The sequence below is a fragment of the Juglans regia genome, chromosome 9 (assembly GCF_001411555.2).
Source record: "Juglans regia cultivar Chandler chromosome 9, Walnut 2.0, whole genome shotgun sequence".
In the NCBI taxonomy this organism is placed as follows: Eukaryota; Viridiplantae; Streptophyta; class Magnoliopsida; order Fagales; family Juglandaceae; genus Juglans; species Juglans regia.
Window position 1 is genome coordinate 19804776 of NC_049909.1, and position 14728 is coordinate 19819503.

Consider the following 14728-nt stretch of genomic DNA (forward strand, 5'->3'; position numbering starts at 1 on the left):
TATATATATAATATAGGCGATCCCTCTTAATTAACCCTACTTATATATAATTTATCACAATTATTAGTAGCTAGGCAATTAAATTGCATGATCAGATATATATATATTTATATATATATATATTTATATATATATATATATATATATATATATATCATGACCAACATTTTTTAATTACGCGCGTACAGCCAACATTGGCGCAACAACGTCGTCCGTAAGATGTGATACAATGGCATCAAGAGTAGCCCGGCCATTTTGTATTATTGTACAGCACCATTTTCGGGAAAAATGGCATCATGTATACTGTCAGCTTTCATAGATGACCTTGTTCTCGTCGTACTAATATATATATATATATATATATATATATATATATATATATCCAAGATATATAAAAGTTAGGTTCTTCCACAACCTTCATGAATTTGAGATGTTGAACATAAAAGTGCGAAAAGATATATACATTCATATTCATCCTCGTCAAGTTATTCCTGATATGGAAAGTCAACTCAGGTTCCATATTTTTTGAAAACTGAATCGTATTCATTTCATTAATAGATCACATTACAACTTTTGTCTTTTACAATCAAAGGATAAATGTTCTCGAGGACCTCTCATATCCAACACTACTCTCCTTCCATCTGTAAAGCCATCTTTGCAAGTTGGTGTGCAACTTCATTTCCTTCCATATGGTTGAAAACCAAAGTCCATTGCCTTCTATTTTGCCATAGCTTCTTAATATCCTTTGTAATTTGCCATCTCCAAGATTCATCTTCATCTTTAGATTTGACAGCATCAGTAACTTCATTTGCATCCCCTTCAAATATCACATCCTGTAGTCCTAATTTTGAGCACAACACCATAGCCCTCCATAAAGCATTGCACTCTGCCAGAAAATGAGGGTTTAGATATCTTCTTGCAGTAGACATCGATGCTAGGACATCACCCTTACAATCTCTTATCACAATTCCTAATCTCATCTTTTGCTTCCCCACATCTAGGGCCTCACCAAAATTAACTTTGTACCTATTACCTTCAGGTTTCTCCCAACGACCCCTTCTCACACCCCTTCATCTTGTTTCATACTTCCCACCCTTTCCATATTTGCATTATGGTAATCTTCAAGCCCTGAAACAGCTATATGTACAATCCTACTTGGACCAGTACATTTGTTTTAAAAAACATATTTATTCCTTTTGTGCCATATACTTTTCATAATGACCACTACTTCTAGTTTTCTTTTTGTATCTTTATACACATTTCTATCCACAGTTGTACAAAATCTCTACCACATGTTACCCACTTGTTAACATGGCTCTTTTTTTCACCCCATATCAGTTGCTGTTGGTTAGTTCCACAAGGCATGAATCAGAGATTCTTCTTCAATTCGACATATATAACAGTTTAGATCTTCAATAATTCTTCTCTGCCACAGATTCACACTCGTAGGCAAAATGTTGTTTGTAGTTTTCCATAAAAAAAAATGCTTGATAGCACCAAGAACATCAATGTTCCACATCTCTTTCCACATTTCACTACCCTCCCCCCATCATGGGAAGGACCACATTCCACTGTCTTATTCTTCTGTTGCACCATGTGGTAAGCACTCTTGACCAAGAACTTACCATTTTTTTATGGACCCCAGATCTACTTGTCTGCAGATCCAAGACGACTAATAGGAATAATGCAGATTACATTAGCCTCATCCTCATTAAACACTGCAAATACTATGTTTTCCTTCCAAGCCCCTTCATGTTCGTCAATTAGATCACATACTCTAGAGTCAGCATGTAAAATTCTTTCGGGTGACATCGGGTGACAAGACACAGTGAGTGGTAGGTGTGGGTAGCCACATTTGACCCCAAATATGTATATCCTTCTCATTCCCAACCTTCCACAATAGGCCCTCCCTAACCACCTCCAGACTTGATTAAATGCTTCTCCATATTAAGAAAGATGATTTTCCAAATGAAGCCTTAAGAATCTGAGAATTCTTATGGTATTTCTCCTTGAACACTTTGGCAACTAAAGACTGGAGTTTCTTTAATAGTCTCCATCCTTGTTTTGCTAACATAGTTACATTCAAAAGTTCCAAATCTCTGAACCTCATTCCCCCCCTTAGCCTCTGTCATTCCCAAACAACTCTACTTCTTCCAATGGATCTCTTTTCATTCTTGTTGTGATTTCACCAGAATCTGGATATCAGAGCCTCAATTTCTCTACTCAGCTTCTTTGGCAACTGAATGACACTCATTGTATAAGTAGGGATAGTTTAGAGTACAACCTTTATGAGTACTTCCTTCCCAGCTCTTGAAAGAAAACTATTATTCTAGTTTTGCATCTTCAACCATGCATTCTCCTTAATGCTTCAGAAAACATTATATTTTGACTTCCAAACTACAGCTAGCAGGCCCAAAAATTTCTCATAGCTATCACAGACCACTACCCCAACATCAAGGAATATCCTCCTCCTCACTTTATTTGTCATGTTGGAGCTAAAAAAATATTGAAGTCTTATGTTTATTTAAGGCCTACCCTGAGGCTTTCTCATAGACACCAAGAATTGAATAGATATTTCTCCATTCTTCCTCCTTAGCTTGGCAAAATAACACAGAATCATTAGCAAATAGGAGATGGTTCACTCTCAAGCCACCTCTATTAACAACATTTCCCCCTTTTTCACCCTTCATTTATGAATCCAACAACAACTGACTGAGTCCCTCAGCACATAGAATAAACAGGTAAGGGGATAAGAGGTCCCCTTGCCTTATACCTTTTAAGGGTAAAAAATTCTTTCCAACTTTGCCATTTACCATAACTGACCAATAGCTTACTGAATGAACGTATTTCATAAAAAAGTTACTTATTTTCTCTCCAAACCCAAGCCTTCTCAACACAGCTTCAAGGAAAGGCCACTCCACCCTGTCATAGGCCTTTGACATATCCAACTTGATTATCATGCTCCCAACTCTATCCTTTTGTTTTGTCTTCATATAGTTCAACATCTCATAGGCAATCATTATGTTATTAGTTATTAGCCTACCTGAGATAAAAACACTTTAATTTGAGGAGATAATCTAGGGTAACACCTTCTTGATTCTGTTAGCCAGCACTTTTGAAATTAGTTTATACAAGACATTGCACAAACTAATTGATCTATAATCCTTCACTGTTGTAGGAAACTTCACCGTTGGTATAAGAGCAATAAATGTGTGATTTAGACCCTGGCTCATATTACCACCATTTAGAAATTCCAGCACAGCTCGACATGTTTCCTCTCTTACTATGTTCCAATGGTTTTGATAGAATCATGTCCAAAACCCATCGAGCCCAGGTGACTTTAAAGCAGGCATCTGTTTTAGGGCCACCACTACTTCCTCTACTGTAAGAGAGAGAGAGAGAGAGAGAGCGAGAGAGAGATGAGCAATTGGATGCAAGTCCACTTTGAATTTCTTAGACGTTATAGAGTCATAGACACGTGATGTTATACTTAAAACAAACAAATAAACAAAAACTCAACTAATGAAGCATTTTCGTAAATATTTCTTCATTTTTATTTCGTATCAACTTGCATACAGGTGCAACCTTATTAAATCTTGCATGCACTGGCGGCCTATATATGTCAATCTTGGCGTGTTTTTACAACATTATATTGTGTTTTAAATTTTCGCCCCCCCTCCCCCCCGCGTTAGCCAGCACTTTTGAAATTAGTTTATACAGGACATTGTACAAGCTAATTGGTCTATAATCCTTCATTGTTGTAGGGAACTTCACCGTTGGTATAAGAGCAATAAATGTGTGATTTAAACCCTGGCTCATATTACCACCATTTAGAAATTCCAGCACAGCTCGACATGTTTCCTCTCCTACTATGTTCCAATGGTTTTGATAGAATCCTGTCCAAAACCCATTGAGCCCAGGTGACTTTAGAGCAGGCATCTGTTTTAGGGCCACCATTGCTTCCTCTACTGTAAGAGAGAGAGAGAGATGAGCAATTGGATGCAGGTCTACTTTGAATTTCTTAGACGTTATAGAGTCATAGACACGTGATGTTATACTTAAAACAAACAAATAAACAAAAGCTCAACTAATGAAGCATTTTCGTAAATATTTCTTCATTTTTATTTCGTATCAGCTTGCATACAGGTGCAACCTTATTAAATCTTACATGCACTGGCGGCCTATATATGTCAATCTTGGTGTGTTTTTACAACATTATATCGTGTTTTAAATTTTTACCCCCCCCCCCCCCGTTAGCCAGTACTTTTGAAATTAGTTTATACAAGACATTGTACAAGCTAATTGGTCTATAATCTTTCACTGTTGTAGGGAACTTCACCGTTGGTATAAGAGTAATAAATGTGTGATTTAGACCCTGGCTCATATTACCACCATTTAGAAATTCCAGCACAGCTCGACATGTTTCCTCTCCTATTATGTTCCAATAGTTTTGATAGAATCCTGTCCAAACCCATCAAGCCAAGGTGACTTTAGAGCAGACATCTGTTTTAAGGCCACCACTGCTTCCTCTACTGTAAGAGAGAGAGAGAGAGAGAGAGAGAGAGAGATGAGCAATTGGATGCAGGTCCACTTTGAATTTCTTAGACGTTATAGAGTCATAGACACGTGATGTTATACTTAAAACAAACAAATAAACGAAAGCTCAACTAATGAAGTATTTTCGTAAATATTTCTTCATTTTTATTTCGTATCAGCTTGCATACAGGTGCAACCTTATTAAATCTTGCATGCACTGGCGGCCTATATATGTCAATCTTGATGTATTTTTACAACATTATATCGTGTTTTAAATTTTCGCCCCCTCCTAACTATCACGTACCGCCCCTGATTATAGGTAGATATAGATAAAAAATGTTATTTTTTATCTTGAATTTTTATAAGCTTCAACTGCACCCGGCCGACTGATACGTCATATTTTAAATAATTTTCTATTTATATAGTTTACTTATAAAAATCCATAAAATCTAAAACGATGTATAGAAATATGTATATCAGATCATCCCCTACTTCTGGTCAAACTAATTTGGACTGTAAAGCAGCAAGAAAGGTACGGCGGTCACTCTAATTAATTACAAAGGGCTCATATATATGGTCCTATTTGATGTAATCAGTCCATTACGAATCCGACCGCTGGGTTCTACAACAATTAGAGAGAAAAGATACGTAAATGTAAGACTTATTAAAAAATAATAATAATAAATTTTACTCTTTTTTAAGATAATTACACATTATATGATTATATATAAGATTGATCTTAAAAGTTAAGGTCAGCATGCAGCAAAAGGCATGGTTGGACTACTCATGAAAGGCATGGTTGGACTACTCATAAGCACCAAACTTCCCAATGTTGTCCCACCATTTGGGAATAAATTTATTACTTCATTTTTCTGCATCATTCCAAAAGATATTTTGCATTTTTTTTTTTTTTTGTGTGTCGTCTCAAGTATGAACAGTAAACAATTCTTTTGGGCCATTAGTCAGTCAAGGCCTTATGCAACTTGATTTTACAATATTATAAATTTAATTTAAAATCACAAAATTGGTAAAAAAAAATTGAATTAAAATTTCAAATAAAACGAATTAAAGTCAATTCCACATCTTGGTTATAGATATAAATTTAGTAATAATTTTCAATGTTTGAATTGGGCATCCCTGGCCCATATCCAATTAATTTATTCAGACAATTCAAAGTAGAAGGTTTAAATAATTAATATTTGCGGCAACATAATATACATTACCCCTATTAAATTCTCTTTTGCTACTCTGCTTGCATGAAAGATAGGTCACCGATCGACAAGACTAAAGTCAATGGTAACAACAAAAACAAAGAGATATGTGTGTGCCTATATATATATATATATATATATATAAGCCCTAAGTTGGGCTCGTCATATATGAATTTATTTTTCTTGAAAAATGATATTTATAATTATGGAATGTGCAAATGTCACGCAATCTTTTGAAAAAAAATAAATAAAGATGAGAATCACATGAAAAAATTAATTTCTTAATAATGAATTCTATTATTCTTCTAAAGGAGTGTATGGTGCTTATACAATTTATGACTGTATCTAACATTATTATCTCTTCAGTCCCGCATCATAGCAGACAAACTTCTTGAATTGATTTAATTTTTGAAGAAATAAAAAGAAAGAAAGGTAATGATCAAGCTTGCTGCCCGTATGCTTGTTAGAATAATCTTTCGTGTTTTGTCAATCGCAAGAAGTTTCTTGGAGACTTTGTTTGCATTCCCGGTCCATTGGATGATTAAGAAAACTCATTTCCACAAATTAAGACAAGTCTAATTATGAGAGCTACTGATCTTTCGTGGGTATGTAATTTATCTAACACATGTTCTACTAAGTAGGGCTTGCTTGACCTGCGTGCGCGCATGGGGTCTTGGTTTCACATATATAAGAGGAAAATTGTACTTTGGGAAAGATGATCCATATATAGGGGGAGATAAAACAAATTAAGATCCTTTAGTTTTCAACTTTCATTGTGTTTTATTCCATGGAAAAGGTAGCAAGTTCCACCAATTCCTCCTAATGGCACAGCAACCTCGAAATTATTATCTAAATTTGAAAGTCTCAAGTGATACTTAGATAATTCAATAATATTTTTTTTTATTTCTATTAAAAAAGTTTATACGGATAATAATAAATATTGTATGATAAATTCTAATTCTATTCATATGTTCATATTTTTTTTTTATAAATGATAAATTAATCACCAACAAAACACCATTTTTAATTGGCTAGATATTCAAGATCAACAAAAAAAAACCATTGACAGATTAAACATAATGCTCAAACTACTTTATATTATTATGAAATGCTAATGCATCTTAATTTATGTACAGAATACATGGCACTAGGAAGGGTACGTACTAAAAACACAATGAGAAATACTCTAGCTCAAAAGAATTATATAAAAGTAATTACACAAATTGATGTGGCTTCACGTGGTTCGTCATATTATAAAATTATTTTTATTGTAAAGTAGATTTAACAAATTATAAAAAATCACATCAATTTATAACATTATTTTTATATAATCTCTTTATAGATATAATACTCCAATAAGTGTGGGCTGGGATTACCCAAAATCTTGCAAATCTCAAAGTCGAAGCCCCAATCTGGGTCATTGGATAGGCAAACAAGAATGAGAGGCCCAATTAACTTTTGGAACAGACTAGTAGGACCATGAACTTTAAGCACAGCCACACATTCAAGTATCAGATGATCATCAATCGCAGTCGTGCTTGAGATTTCTCATCCTAAAGGACAGTTTAATTGGGACATTGGTCCCCCTATTCCTCCATAACCTATCAAGCCCAAGGAGCTGAGCTGAAACTGTCCTAGCAAAGGACTAGAACACCAAGGGTCTTAAGGTCACGCATATGAAGATGACTCAAACTGGACCCTTTTCGCTTCTGCTGCTAATTTTTGTTATCTTTTTTGTCTGGTTCTCAAGGTATGGCTGCCACTCTTTCTCCCACTCTATCGGCAGTCTCTGTTTTGCACCCAAAAAGATTTACTTCCAAGTACTTCATCCAATGCTGTGAGAACCCAATTAGCGAATCTGTTAAGCTGACTGATAGTAATGGGTTGGCTACTTTTCCTGAAAAGAATGCTCTTAGATGGTCTGCTGCTAAAGTTCCACCTCCTAGGCCTCGCAGAATAATCCTGGTTAGACATGGACAGAGTGAAGGAAATCTTGATGAGAGCGTTTACACAAGAGTTGCTGATCCAAAGATTGCACTGACGGAGAAAGGAAGGGCTGAAGCTGAGGAATGCGGGAAAATGATTAAGGAGTTGATTGAGCAGGACAAGGTTGATAATTGGAAGGTCTACTTTTACGTTTCTCCCTACAGAAGGACACTTGAAACACTAAAGAATTTAGCTCGGCCATTTGAGCGCTCAAGAATTGCTGGCTTGAGGGAAGAGCCTCGCCTAAGAGAACAAGATTTTGGTACGTTTTTCATTTGGTCGACTTTGTTAACATACGAAGAAAGAGATTTACAATAACAGTAAAGAAGTTCCACAGTGGGGAATGCTTATAACCCACCAAAGGTATCGTTTGGATTTAGAGATAAGATTGAGATAATTTTAAATAAATTGAATAAAATATTATTAGAATATTATTTTTAATATTATTATTATTTTAAAATTTAAAAAAATTAATTTATTTAGTATATTTTGTGTAAAAATTTAAAATAATGAATTTCGTTGACCAGGTGGCTGAAATCGTCCAACATCAATATCTGATCTCAGTGTAAAAATTATAGTAATGAATTGAGTTGAGACGAGCGAGTTTCGACTTTATGTCCCTAAACCAATCATAACATCTACTTTGCTGCGATTGTTTGATTCTAAATAAAAGTTTCTTTAATTGGGTTAACTTTGCAATTCTCCATAAAAGGGAATTTTCAGGATAGAGAGAAGATGAGACTAGAGAAATCCATTCGCATGCTTTATGGTCGTTTCTTTTACCGCTTTCCAAACGGGGAATCTGCAGCCGATGTTTATGATAGAATCACAGGTAGCTTTACTGTTTGACAATCATTCTACCTCAAATGAAATGAGAAACAGAAGAGTTCAATGCTATTATGTATATATGGATGCATCAGGATTCAGAGAAACGCTGAGATCAGATATTGATGTTGGACGATTTCAGCCACCTGGCCAACGAAATCCAAACATGAACTTGGTGATAGTCTCGCACGGCCTAACACTCCGAGTGTTTCTAATGAGATGGTACAAATGGACAGTGGGGCAGTTCGAGGGGCTTAATAACTTGTGCAATGGAAAAGCCCTTGTTATGGAGAAAGGTTATGGCGGGAGGTATTTTTTTTTTCTTTTTTTCTCGCTATTTCCACAGGAACCTGAACTATATTTACATTCTGCAAATTCAATATTCTCTACAGGTACAGCTTATTAGTGCATCACACTGAAGAAGAGCTAAGAGAGTTTGGATTGACAGATGACATGCTGATAGATCAGGAATGGTAAAAACTAGTTACATTCTCGAATTTCTGCCTGGTGGTAAAGCTCTAGATGTTGCATTGTTATATCCATTTTAGGCTAACCTTTGTGTTTTGTCGGTTTTTGAATAGGCAAAAATTTGCAAGACCAGGTGAACTAAACTATGATTGCCCAACGATGAATTCCTTCTTCACTCACTTCGATGATGAATGTAGCACAGATCCGAGTTAAGGGTATTATTCAGGGCCATTGTTTGTATTTAGTAAAAAATGTTCATAAACTCTTTAATTACTTGCACCTTCTCGTTGTCCTCTCTGGTTTGAACAGCAGCCTATCTTTTGCAACCATGCAAAAGGGAAAATAAATATACCGTTTTCGTTATTTGAATTTGGAGTATATACGAGAGAGAGAGACACAACATATAGACCCTTAATCAGAGGCGTTTTAGGGAAGAAATCTCACGAAAGAGCAGCAACTGTTTACCTGAAGATGGCATCCAGATTGTTTTTGTTCTGTAAAGCGTAGACCCACTAAACTTTTTGTTGCATTTTAGATCCAAAAAGTTGTTTTAGATCCATCATCTTTACTGTTTTGAACAATCATATTATCTATAGGTACAGCTTATTAGTGCATCATAGTCATCTTACCATGCAACATGTTGGAAGAATCTTGTTAAAATTAGCAGATCATGGATGTTAGCTTATCAAAGGACAACATCTTCCAAAAATTTATATACCCTGAACCACCCTTTGGACAGTACACCCGAGGTTGCAAAGCCTGTTGTTTATCTGTCAAACTGCAAAAGATAATCAATCACAGGTAAAATTGCAGCCTCAAGTTTCCCCAAATCTCAATATATATCAGATAAATCAGATTTTTTAAAATGAGACATAAGTCCCCAGGAATATGAATACTACATAAATATGGCAAGGGCCATGGGCAAAAAGATAAACGAAGTGCTTGTTGGGAGCAAGATGTTTGGAAACCACTTGTCACTGAAAAATGTAAATGAACTACAAGGAGAACAAAGATCAATGTCACTTTGATATAAAAGACTTCTTTGAGAAAGATCGAAAACTCAAGAATAATGAACTTTCTAAATGAAGCAAATGAAACAAAAGCCCTTGGATGCTGAATTAAGATATATCATGAATAAATTAGACATCCATAGCTATTGTCACGTTTTGTGTTAATAGATGCAGTTTGTGTAAGGTAAAGTTCATAATACTACATCGGTTAGGCAGTAAAAATTCCATCGCATTACGTTGTCGCTAGTGACTCTTCTCAACACACTGATCATTTTGCCTACACAGAATTTTTTTAACTGAGATTGAATGGCTCAGTCGATCATATCAAACTATAAGTATTCATATAATATAGTCAATCTACTAAATCCAAACTACCTTTCGTGCTGAAAGAAAGAGAACTGGTTACTTGAACCTGGAAATACTAGGCAAGAACTAAGCCCAATTACCATGCCTAGCCAATCATACTGTGAAAATAAGTTAGTTACCAAGCAAAGAACAGCCAGTCCACACATCTGTCATTTAACAATTGATTCCGCTTTGACTATTACAATTCTTCTTTTCTTTAAGAGAGTTAATCCGCCAATTAGACAATCATCAACTACAAATAAGATCCTGTAAGATCACAACTACTGGACTAAGGAGAGAACCATAAAAAAAAAAAATGGGGTATAGTAGACAAACAGAATCAATTAAGGTATCAAACTAAACAGAAAAACCAACAACCATTTCTTTTTGTTAGTCCAACAACCAATTATACTCAGTCTACTTCTCAGCAAGACACGGGCTTTGCGCCTCCAAAGATCTCTATCTTCTTCCAGGCTAAACCTGGGTTCTTCCAAGTCAAGGAAAATACACATCCCCATGAAAAATTTACTCCTCGATGACGAAGAACTGCTTGTCCCGGTTTAGAAGGAAGAAGTCCAGGTTTAGAGAGGAAGATGACAGATAAAATATAACCAATGATGAAGGATCGTGACCAAAGCGAGACCAAGTAAAGGTAATGGGAGACTAAAAGATCCATTAGAGCACCAACCTTTCCGGCTGTAATGACTTTTAGTTCTCAACAGTTGCAGTTGTAATTCGCAATGGTCGTTGCCTTTCCTGCTCACCATTTCGTCTCACAAAAGCCCTCCTCCACCAAACTTCAAAACCTCTTTGTATGTTTGGACAATCTTCACTCGAGTTCAAGAAACGGTTAAACCAAGCAAGCAAAATATCCTGTTGCCAAGATAGAGGCAGGGTAAGAATCGTGTTACAAAGCCCATCTTCAATTAAGTGACGATCGAGGCCTTTTGATGCTCTCCTCATCCACCCGAAATCATCATAAAACGGCTCTAGCCATGTTCTTAATAGCAAGCACCTAGCATCTTTAGAAGCCAACAGCTGCCCCTTCCCAATCCCAACAAATAGCCGTGCCGTGACTCTGCTAACCTCAAACCTATGAATTGCAGGCACTTTAGCATGCGCATCGGACAATTCAGATTCTGATGCCCATGTTCTCAAAAAATCATCAGCAATCTGTCTATCGATCAGAATATCCAAAATCCAATGCAAATTATCTGCTTGTCGCGCAATCTGAACAACATCCTGTAAGTCTGACGCCGCTGCCAACAAAAAATGGTGGCGAAGCAACTGCAAACACGCGTCACAAGCCAAGTACAACGACTCTTTCCGAAGGTCATTCTGCGACGAATTCTCACGAAGCATCTTCGACACCAATCCCTTCATTTCTCGCCTCGCCTTCTCATCTTTACCTTCAAGAACCACATGTATAAGTTTAAGCAGCACTTCCTCGTTGTCAGCAACCTCGACTGAAACCCTTTTCAAAACTTCCCCGGCACCGACACCGTCAAGTTGGAGCTCTGACAATAACGAAGCCACCTTCTCTTCTTCATCCTCAGCCCATGGGGCAGCTTCTAAGTACTCTAAGCATGACAAAACCCCAGCATCAAACCCAATTGCAGCCGATACCTATACAAGAACAGAAACAGTTTGGGTCCCATTTCAATATACCCCCAAAAGCATAAAATTAAGCACAAAAGTTAATAGCTTTCTCAAGTCCCAATCAGCACTTCGCAAAACCCACAAATTCTTATAATATACCGTCCATTCCTACAGTCTGTCTGCAACGAAACAGAGGCCAAAGACCTTAAAATAGAAAAAAGAAACATTACCCTTAAGATGCCAAGAGCTCTGGAAACATCCTCTTTCATCAGCTTCTTCCTCAGATCCTTACAGTACATCAACCTCAAGGTCTCAATGTAAACCTCGACGTCGTCGCAGTCCGCGATCTCCACGATGTACGGCGACCCCGCGGGTCTCTGCGGCATCGTCCACCGCTCAGACAACTTGACCGAAAAGAACCTGCTGTGGGCCACGAGAATCTGACGATGGAGATTCACGGAGACACTGATGCCGTCCTTGGAGCTCAATGTAAGCTTAATGTCACTCGAGGTCGTGTCGTTGAACTGGTTCCCGGGGCTGCGGCTAGACAAGATCTCGGAGATTCGCTGCATTGATAGGGCATGTTTGTCATAGGGTGAGATTTGAGGGAGTTGAGGTTTCGGAACTGGTACGGCGGTGTTTTGACGTGGTATCTGGGTTCTGGAGTGGTGGAGATCGGGCTCATTGGCCATCATTTCGAAAAGGGTCGGACTGGATCGGATCGTTTTGTCGGACGGGGGAGGTGGCGACATTGGGTTTAGGAGCCCGGCGGTGAGGGCAGAGTTGAACTTGGTGAAGCTGGAAGGGAACGAGTCGTTCCCGTTCATCGTGGTGGATGAAAAGTCCATGACAGGCGATAGACTGCCAGGAGAGAATCGGATCCTAAATGTTGACGGCGAAACGGAAGGCGAAGATGAGGAAAATGCGGACAGGTTATTGGCTTCCTGGTTCGAGTTCGTAGCGCGGCGGGTATGTGGAGGCGGAAGCGGAGGAGATGGCGGAGGGGGAGGAGGGGTTGATACGTGTTTCGAAGCGGGGCAGCACCAGGGGTGGTGGTCGGGGGAGACAATGGTGGGCGGGTCGAGCTTCCGATTCGAGTGACCAGGAGAGTAAGTGGTGGCGGAGGCGGAAGACGAGATGGTGGTCTCGCGGTACTTGCGGCGTCTGGGCTTAGTGGGTTGGGTTTGAGCTTTGAGGTGAGTTGTAGTTGTTGTTGCTGCCATGAAATGTGTGTATAATTTGCAAGTAGGGGTGGTGGGTTGTCCTTTTTTCGTTTATGGCATTCGCATCAGAGAGCGTCGTTACACACAAACACAGAGAAATAATTAAAAATGGCGGTGGAAACGAGACGTGGGAGTCAAGTAAAAAACACTAGAACGGCAGAGAAAAGACTGAGCTTCTGAGGAAGCATTTAATGTGGGGGTTGGAAGGGCCTGGTAGTTGAGTCCCAAATATCACTGCTCTGTTTGTGTCAGATCAGGATGGCCGTGGATATATATATCTGTGGATTGGCTAGGTGAGGCGTTGGACTTGACTTTATAGGTAAGGTGCGCGAGAATGAGAGAGAACCGAAAGTGACCCACGGGCACAGATGGGAGACCCACAATTGCATGGTGTTTGTTTGTCTGGTTTCCTTCGTTTTATGTTCTTATGCATGCAGAACAGAATGAGCAAAATATGATCATGATCTTAAGTGGGATCGTTGCTTCAACCTATGGGAATGAGATTGTATATCTGTATTGATTTTAGATCTTATCTTTATAACAACATTCTTATTGACTTAGTTAAAGTTAAAAAATATTAAAATTTATATAATTTATATAAAAAAATGTTACATTAGATTGGATATCTCTAAAATAATTTAAATTTTAGTTACAGTACTTCACTAAATATAATTAACTACAATTGTTTCATCAAATATTAAAATATTAATTTTTCACTTCAAATAAATAAATTCTCACTCTAAATAAATAAATTAAATTAATTAGAATATAATTAATTTAACATTATAGAATTATAAAATATGATAAAAGTAAATTAAATTAATAAATTATTAAAATAATAATATTTTATTATTATATAAAAAGTAAATAAATAATATAAGATGAAGATTAAATTTAAATAAAATAAATAAATATAAATTTATATAATATTAATTAAAATTTAAAGATGTATTTACTCAATCCAATAAAAACGCTCTAAAAGAAGGGTGCGGCTACTCTGCCGCCTCCATTTTGACCGCTGGGCGGTAGTTTTTTTTTTTTTTTTCCTTTTCATATTTTTTAATATATTTAAATATATTTAAAAAATAAAAAAAAAATACATAAATACATTTAAAATTACTTTCTTAATCACTAAGTAAAATAATAATAATAATAAAAAAATAAAAAAAGACAAGTAGTCAAATAGAGGTGTCAAATAAAAGAGCATTGCTATTCATAAGCCCATACACCACACACCTTAATTTTTTTTATTTATTTTTATTTTTTTAAAGTTTTTTTTGGTTTTATTATTCTTAAAACAATTGAATTATTCTATTCATAATTCATATACCACATATTTGATAAGAGAATAAAATTAAAAAAATTATAAAAAGAATGGTGTGTGGTGTATGAAGCTTAGGAATAGAATTTTTCTTAATAAAATGGACATATTAGTATTTTCCTTAAAAGAAAATGGAGTTGAAAAAAATGTGTCTATCTGTCATGATTCAAATCTAGTGCAGATGAGACATGCGTTTTTCATCTC

General features: G+C 36.6%; 2 protein-coding genes across 3 annotated transcripts; one reads left to right on the plus strand and one right to left on the minus strand.

Moving 5' to 3' along the window:
* The first annotated feature begins 7350 nt into the window (after nt 1-7350).
* LOC108997451 (phosphoglycerate mutase-like protein AT74H) lies at nt 7351-9395 on the plus strand. Its single transcript, XM_018973755.2, has 5 exons — nt 7351-7995; nt 8446-8565; nt 8654-8867; nt 8951-9031; nt 9140-9395. Exons 1-5 carry the CDS (start codon nt 7500-7502, stop codon nt 9237-9239), a joined length of 1011 nt encoding a protein of 336 aa, XP_018829300.2. The 5' UTR covers nt 7351-7499; the 3' UTR covers nt 9240-9395.
* A 113-nt stretch (nt 9396-9508) lies between these two features.
* LOC108997450 (BTB/POZ domain-containing protein At1g63850) lies at nt 9509-13689 on the minus strand. 2 transcript variants are annotated; one of them, XM_018973754.2, is made up of 3 exons: nt 12211-13689; nt 11070-12007; nt 9509-9804 (listed from the first exon to the last, which is right to left on the minus strand). In XM_018973754.2, exons 1-2 carry the CDS (start codon nt 13201-13203, stop codon nt 11090-11092), a joined length of 1911 nt encoding a protein of 636 aa, XP_018829299.2. In that variant the 5' UTR covers nt 13204-13689; the 3' UTR covers nt 9509-9804; nt 11070-11089. The 2 variants fall into 2 exon arrangements, with proteins under 2 accessions (XP_018829299.2, XP_018829298.2); XM_018973753.2 differs by lacking the exon at nt 9509-9804 and having other exon boundaries at nt 10573-12007.
* Between the last annotated feature and the right edge of the window lie 1039 nt (nt 13690-14728).